At 33.0% G+C, this 8,647-nt stretch overlaps 1 protein-coding gene across 6 annotated transcripts in view; it reads right to left on the bottom strand.

The window, feature by feature from the left end:
* Positions 1–243: 243 nt before the first annotated feature.
* Positions 244–8,647, bottom strand: part of LOC110381149 (allatotropin) — a 29,146-nt gene continuing 20,742 nt past the window's right edge. For 4 of the 6 annotated variants that reach the window (XM_049850599.2, XM_064037063.1, XM_064037065.1 and 1 more), the window contains 3 exons: positions 7,668–7,758; positions 3,216–3,303; positions 244–1,261 (listed from right to left, as the gene is read on the bottom strand). In XM_049850599.2, the coding sequence (XP_049706556.2) occupies positions 1,217–1,261; positions 3,216–3,303; positions 7,668–7,758 (224 nt within the window). In that variant the 3' untranslated portion in view covers positions 244–1,216. The remainder of the gene's footprint in view (positions 1,262–3,215; positions 3,304–7,667; positions 7,759–8,647) is intronic. The other 2 variants (XM_064037064.1, XM_064037067.1) reach the window with 1 other exon arrangement.

Raw genomic sequence — 8,647 nt, 5'->3', positions numbered from 1 at the left:
CCCCTAGCTCTCCCGCTTGAGAATTTCAAACTTTCGCAGTTTTAAATAATATGCATCGGCTCTGCTGTTAATATTCTAGAGTAGAAAAGGGTTTGTTGTTTCATGCTGATGTTGAAAACATATTAAAGCAACAGGGTAAATGAATATCGTACCTATTTCCTCGAATTAAGCTTCGTTTTACCTTAAATTATATCATAAAATTTCCTCGTGCGGTAATCGGGATTTCACAAAAACAAACAACAATTTCGATACCCGATATATTTATTTTATTTCATCCATAACGTCGACAGTGGTAATTAACAACGAACTAATTAAATAATGGGTATCCAAACATTCAGTTTTCGAATATTTTACCGCCTAAAAATATTTTTATTATATCCATTACTATATAAATTACATGTATGTATGTAGAGTGAGTTGGTAAGGACAGACTCCACTAACTCCTTCTATAATTTCATCTATGAAATTGACATGAATAGGATACAGTGTGACCCAGCCTAAATAATCGTAGAACATACATTAATAGATCGTTAGGTTCGCCTTTCCCCTTATAAATTGAAAATCACATTAAAACGAGACGATATTGAAACATGTAATTGGAGATTTCAAATAATGACTAACATTAAAATACATTTTAGTCTTGTACCTCTTAAATTACTCGGATAATACAACACCGTGAAGTTGACTCAATTGTTTTCAGATAATAATTGTTACTTCCAAATATCTTTGTTTTAGTCCAACTATTTTATCTAAAGCTTGGCTCAGACATCGCGCAACACGTAACGCTCAGCCAACATCTGGAAGGCAACAATTACTCCTACATAATGTCTGTTGTATTTCAAAACGCGGCACACATAAGAAAGGAAATTATTCAGTTACAATAACGAATATTAATCTACATTTTTAGATATAAAGAGTATCTCTATGGACAGACAATTCTTATGCCATCGATATTATAATTTAAATTATTTACAACAATCGTTAAATCCGAACAACAATACCGTTCTTAAAAATTAATAGAAAAGAAGATTTTTTTTTCAATTTTTGAATGCGAAGGTAATAGAATGATATCACAGTAACGTTACAAGTTCTGTAACTGAACAATAAATAGACTATACAAGTATATATGCAATATATTATATTATAATATTTGAATGCAGTAACAGATTCCAAATAAAAGGGCTCTCCAGTTATTATAATTTAACTAAATATTTGTTTATACGACGTTCCTTAGTAGTTCCTCCGATGATAGCATGCCGTCCTGGGAACAAAAATTTAAGTTAAAACTGGTATATGTATAAATACTGGTATATGTGTAAGTGTCTATGTATAAGTGCAACACTGAAATAAAGTGTGTACCAAAGAACAATAATACTCTATTGGTGCAACTTCTGTAAGTTCTTAATTCTCATTTCAAACATTTTCAGTACATATTCAGGATTTTTTTTTGAGATTCAATCTGTGTGTATGAATTCAACAGAAGAAGAATAAGAATTCATGAAGTCTAACGTGTCACTGACAAGCATGCAAACAGCCAAGTAAAACAAAATACATTTAATTAGTCCAAAAAGGTTTGCACAACAATGTTTAAAGAAGCTTAAGTAAGTTGTTACTGATGTCGAAATCAAACGATTTCGTTAACAGCCAACTTTACAATTACGCATCTAATTAAATCTTCAGAACAAAGTATGTTTCAACATGGAGACTCGGAAACTTTTTACTCCTCTTTTGTTGTTGACCAACAGAAGTTTATTCAGAGTACTATACATTGTTTAATTAAGTATTTACTTAAGGTTTCTATGTATGGCTTTCCCTAGGCTGATAAATAACCAGAAAGATTTTTGTTTCTTTCAAAAAGGATTCTACCAATTACAAAAAGCAAAACAGTATGGCCATTACAAAGAAACACGGTTGTAAAAGACCAATCAAAGCTACTCGTAGGTTAAATACGGGTAGGTTGTGTATGAGAGTGATCCAAAATTAGCACGACTTCGGTGTTTTTATCTGTTTTATTTTTGGACATTAACACAATTATCGGGACTATTTGCAATGACAAATCTATTGAATAGAGACAAATAGATAAAGACGTCTTTCTATGCACATAATGCATTAAACCCTTCACTCTATTTTTTAGATAGTCACCTAAGAAAAGACACACATTTGCGCTTCTAATTCCTTCTAAAGCCTTCCTATATACCTTTCCCTTGATACCAACTACTGCAGAAACCGCACTCCTAACTACCTTCACTACATTTGCATACATCCTGGTCTAGGAATTTAGGCGGATAGCCTAGCACCTACCTAGTTAAATTAAACCGGTATAAACCGGCTGTAAGCGGCTTCACAAGGCTTATTTACTTAGTGGGTCGGTTAAGCATAATTTCATATTACAAACTTGGATAGTTTTGGTAGGTAATTCAAAACTTTAGAGGTAGTTCCTAGCTTGCAACTAGTTTCTAGTAAATACTGTTATTTCATTTTTTTAGAGTGTCAGGAGTCTATGTTCATTTGTTTCAAAACTGTGATGTGTTTCAAAATTATTTTCGCATAAGCCTTTGGTATCTCATATGTACTTCCTATTTAATCTAATTCGTAACAAAAACCCTTATATTTCGTATTCCATTCAAATATTAACTCCATAAATATAAAGCTCGTAATTTATAACACACAGTGAAACATATATCACATGGATTAATCTTCATAATATTCTGGAGTATTTTAAATTATATATATGATTCCACCATCTTGAAATTGTGGGACGAAAGAGTGTTTCGTTAATTAATGTTAATTAATGAACGCCAAAAGATTTAATTTAATTATGGTTGTCTATTGTTTGCATTACTTTTCCGCAGATATAAATGTTGAAAAGCAACTAATTTAGGAAATTGAGTGAATCTCTAAGAGATAACACACCTACAAGTCTGAAGTGAGTGAACAGCCTGAGTTAATTTTGAATTTTCAAGACGTAATTAATTACTGTTAAGAAATGTTTTCTTCAAGATTTTGTTGAGGATTTGGCATTGTTAGAAATAATTTAGGATATCTACCGATTAAACAACCACAGATCTGACAAACAATACTTATAGAACAAAACATAGTGAGAACATAGTCACATACATGTGTGGTAGTCCTGTGAGGTAGTCCTGTTTCTTTAGGAATCTAAGGAAGATCTAAGATGGAAAATCTCGATTATAAGTAAGTAATTAAATGGTTACCTGATTGAGGTCGATGAACTTGCGGACCACAGATCGCGCGAAGTCTGGGTTGTTCAGCATCTCGTTCACAAACCAGTCCAGAGGAATGCTGTTAAAGAAGAAAGATTTTAAAGAAATTTCCTTGTGAGAAACAATGGAGAAACCTAAGAGAAGTCTAGGTAAGAGACAACTCGTAAAATAGTGTAAAATGAATGAAACTTTTTTATACGCATTTTAGTACTGTATTTCAGACTTTGTTTAATTTTATCTGTGCACACTTTGGGAGAGTATTTATGATAGAATTTTGTGCATTTAGTCGAATCTGTGGAAAGATAGTTTATATCCATGTCTAAAGTACATAGCAAGAAACAGCTATAAATCTAACTATGCGACAATTAAACTTCTTATGAACTATCAAGAAGCATTCAACTGCCATGTTCCGTAAGAATGATTTTGTGTATTCATGTAAATTAAATTGTGCGAATATAACATTCAGTTTCGCTCATTATAGATCGAAAACCACATAATGCGATTACCATTTTGATTGAAACTAAAATTGTATTATCCCGAAATAATCCCACTACCACCACTGAAATATTTACAAGGACATTATAAATTAAATAAAAACTCATTTTTCTCTTTACCTACATACACATAAGCGGAAAATGACACAGCTGAGAAAAAAAATGTGATCGTAAACCTAAATAATGTTGAAAAACGATTTATTTATCATTGAGCCTTACGCTATGAAAATATACTGTAATATATTCGGAACTTTATATTGCATAACAAAGGAAATAAATAAAAATGTTGTAGGTATGAAAAAATGGGGAATAATTACGACCGCAACTGCACAAAAAAAGAGTATATATATATTTTTATTCCTTTTGAAAAATACGAGTTGTAAAAAGAAAACATATATTGCTTTTTCGTTGCTGCAAGAATTTTATGAATTTTAATACATCGAATCGAGATCGAATCGCAACTTTTATTTATCGAAAAAATGTGATGCATTTTTAACGCATTAAAGTAGGTAATTCCTTTTTGTATTAATGCAGCCTCCGCTTGATAGTATTTCATTTCCTACTTTTTTAATAAAAAATAGTATATAGATACAAAATGTGTTTTTTTCTCTATTTCCGGGATGTTCTCGTTAATCGTACGTATCGTACTACCAAGGTTCGTTTATTCGGTTTCACAGAAGGGTGTTGGTATGCAGATCAAATCTGCTAAATGCCCAGCCTTATCTGTGAAATGGGAAGCTTAAGGGCTGGATTTGTTGGACCCCTTGGACTTATGTTAACGAGACTTGGTATTTGAGGTGAGTTATAAACTTTTTGTCGCTCCACTTTGTCTTATTGTTATTTTTTTGGATGTAACTTCCTAAATTGCCGTCAAGAGTCACTTTTTAGCGCCAAGAAAAAGCTAACAATTTGTGACGAGACGAGTAAAGCATTTTCTGAAAAAAACTGAAGGAAGGATTTATGCTGCTGTTTAAATTCCTTCACTCTTGACGTGAGACATATTATGGCCAATTTTTAACCGACCTATACGTAACTACATATGTATGTATTGTTATGTGCGATTGTTTCACGTTTGGGTGAACCGATTTTGAAACGGTTTCAGCATCGTATTTACTATTGTGTCTGCATATTTATTAAAGCAAGGAAATAAATGAAATTCTTCTTCAAATTGTCACAAATTCTGCAGATTCTTTGTGTCACAATTGCAACACATTTCCTCACCAAAAGTAACCACAAATCTAACGCAAAGGAAATGTCGGGAATGCCTCACGGTTGGTCTCCTGACCGCATTGGTTCTATGCCGAGGGATATTAAGCTTTACCTATAAATACCTATGGGTCTAAAATTATCTTTAATCTTCGCTATTCAAAAAATATTAAATAGATGTGCGAGTTTTAGTAGACAAAAGAATATAAAAGGGAATAAGTAGCTGCCTGTAGTTTATTAATTTAATTGACCCATTTTGGAAATGTAAGACAATGTTTGGTACTCTTAATTCCAAAGTATCATGACATAATTTAGAGTTTAGAAAATCTTTAACATGACGTAGGTTCGTATAACAACAAAACTTATTGAAAATGAGGTACTTCCTTTTGAAACTGGGTCTATAAACAAAAGAACTTCTATCCAGTTAAGCTACCTAAAAACAATATTATCGATGACAAAACCCCGTCTTTCCCGCCCACTGCATTCGATTCAAGATTCTCAGAACTTCAGAAATACAACAAAGAAGAAGGTAGGAAGAATAATTAATTTAAATGTACCTAAGTAACAAGTGGGCAGATTAACGATTATAAATTGTTCTCCAAAAAGTTTTACGCCCATTTTCACCAAACAGATAAACGTCCGATTACGGAAAACGACTGGTTATCATAAATTAAAACCTCCTGTACTGGAAGATAAACATTTAATTTATGGTTATTGTTCCTACAGTAAATAAATTCCAAAGCAAGCTCGTTCAAAAAAATAGTCTTCCCAAAAACTTCATAGGAAAACTCTCGTTTAGTCTAACGATTACATAAACGACTGTCGGTAAAATTTTTCTCTTTAGTAGGTTAGTGTACCAAATTCAGTATTTCAACCGATTACATCAGTTGTATGCTTAAATCTCGGTCGTCTATGTAAATTCCTTACTTCAACACAATTCCGTCTGTAAATATAGCCAGGTAAATTAAATTATTGAGCCCGTCTATTGTACTAGGGTATTAGGTACCTAGGTTGTTATTTATTTATAAGCTCGTTCTGTCTTAGGTTCAACAAAATATGGAATCCGATTTCTACACAGGTCAATTAAAAAAAAACCTTTAAACATAGGAGCGATGCTTAAAAGCACATGACGCCTTTTCTTAAATAAGCATACGTTAAAATAATTAAAATCCAATTATAAAACTAGTTTCAATAAATCCCAATTTATTAAATTCAGATGTCAAATATGAATCTCATAAATTGAAACGGTAATAAGTACTTAATAACACGATTAACTTCAAACGAATATTAACAATTATTGTGATTCTAAATTAGTTTCAAGCTTACTAATGCTAATTTCGTAGTTTCATAATTGGTTTTCAAAACGATTAATCAGTGTTGCAATTGGTAATAAATTCCGGATTGGTAAGGTTTCATAGTCAATTTGCGAACGCTAAATGTTGCCATATGAAATATAATCTCTTAATTAAATATCAATTCTCTTTGTAACGTTTCATTTGTTCATGTTTAGTAGAAGTTAATAGGATATTTTATGAATAATAAATTTCAAATTTTGATTTGTATTAATTTAGCTTTGGGGCGTTCATATTTTAAAACTAAATATCCTAAATATTAACAAAGTTAAATTCAATCGGCCCAATTCCATGTTGATCTGACTTTTTTGTGAAAAGACTGAAACATTGAAATTTCCCCACTAATTTCCAAAGTGAAAATTTTCAAAAATGAAAACCAAACACGCAAAAGCTTCTAACAATTCCTTGTGTTCACGTAGAAATGTTGTTCTAATACCACTTACTCGTACCACCTGAGTTGGTAGCGAGATTGTAATAGCAACTCGAAGCTGGATTCCGATTTCTCCGTTCACCTATATTGCCTACATATTTTCTTTCTTCACGGCTCGGTGTTAATACGAAACCACTTTTTGTTTAATATAAATAGAACTCGATATGGTTCCAGTTTTGTTTTCAAGCGTAAGGTTGGCGTACGTTCTATAATTTGAATTTTGAATGCTTTGTGTTTCCAGTTTTGAAAATAACCACAGACCAGAGAGGACCAAAGAGCAAGTTTTTTGTATTCTGTTTTTATGCAATTTTATTTCACCTCTTTTAAGTAATTCTTACTTGTGAAATAATTATTTCTGCAGGTAAAAGCGTTTACGATGCTTATAACAAAGCCCCACATAATTTGTCCTTCTTGAATGTAGTTTGTCAATAGGTCATAAACAATCTAATTGTATTATACCAATTGTCTGTGACATAATCTTGTCACGTTATGATACGCAACGTATGTAGGTAACGTGTTGTTATTTACTTATGTTTATTTGCTAGTAGTTTGGTTCCTAGTAATGAGATCTTGTTAGCGGTGCCAATTCTTTTCCTTAGTACAATAAACATTCGGATTAAAGGGACAGTTTGACACAGGTTTCCTAATTTTATGTACCTACTCGTAAAGGTCCAAAATAGTTCCTTTGGTCATAATTAACTGTCGATGGGAGTAAAATATGTTTTCTATTAATAGCAGGTATATTGTCTGCATTTTAGAAAATATTGCAGTTTTATAGAGAATACGGTACCTATAATTAAAGTATTCGATTCTACCGGGAAAACAAGATTATGAAACCAAGTGGTAGTTTATCTACCAACAATCTCAATCGTTGCGCTTCCAATTAAGTACTACATAATCTTAATTCTTAATGATGACACATATAAATAACGTTATTTTTGCCACAATATTGATTTGTTACCTTTCCAAAGTCTTCTCATCATTAGCGTCCTGACCTTCCCGCTCGGGCGAAGCCTCCAACATTTCCCAGAAGTTGTCCAGGCCGTACACTGCTGAAAACATAACCATATGAACATCTCGAACTAACACCAAACATAGAACATCAACAAGCCATCAAAACAATCGATTTCAGTATCCATTTCATTCGATTGATCGACGTTACTTTCAGCTCATTTCTTTCAGTAGACGAACGTTGTCACAAATCCCGTATGACGTCAAAACGGGTATTCATAACACATAAAGACGTTTCTTCAATAAACGTATCCACTAATAACCAATTTAATATAGAGGGAGTAAATACCTGTTGCTCGTCACAATACCACATTCACACGACGTAATAAGCAACATTAATACGAGTCCTCAGGGTTCAGTTACAATAAAAGCTCACAAATAAGCCGCAGTACAAATGATCTCAGATGAGACCTCAGTATTCTATTCAGAAATAAGACACGAGACAAAAGCATACTCGTGTTCCTATCAGCACTACGCACGCACATACATAAATACAGCATTGTCGGATAATCATGAATAAAGAGAACACATTTAGTCCCACGGAATACTTGCGGCCCCCGAATAGGGATGGCCCAAAATAGGAAATCTAAAAAAGTATCGCACTTGTTATCCGTAACGATGCCATATTCTTGCGCTCACAAATCCACACGATACAACCCTGATCGTCCGAATAAAGCGAACAGAAGCTCCAATGTGTGCTGTTTATTGCAATGTTTTCACGTGTCAAAGTTTGCATGTTTTAATAAGCGAGTATGGCATGTTTGTGTTGGCCCAGTACGCGTCTGGCCGGTCCCCTGAGGCGTTCATTCGGTCGATACGAATATTTGTCGTATAAATAACAGTTTTTCGGCTTTAAGCCGGTTTTCGACGGACGACACCCAAAAGTCACCGATAGTTTGTGATTTCTTTAATATTGGATCAGAGATTATC

The sequence above is a fragment of the Helicoverpa armigera genome, chromosome 11 (assembly GCF_030705265.1).
Source record: "Helicoverpa armigera isolate CAAS_96S chromosome 11, ASM3070526v1, whole genome shotgun sequence".
In the NCBI taxonomy this organism is placed as follows: Eukaryota; Metazoa; Arthropoda; class Insecta; order Lepidoptera; family Noctuidae; genus Helicoverpa; species Helicoverpa armigera.
This window is presented reverse-complemented; position numbering and strand designations above follow the sequence as displayed.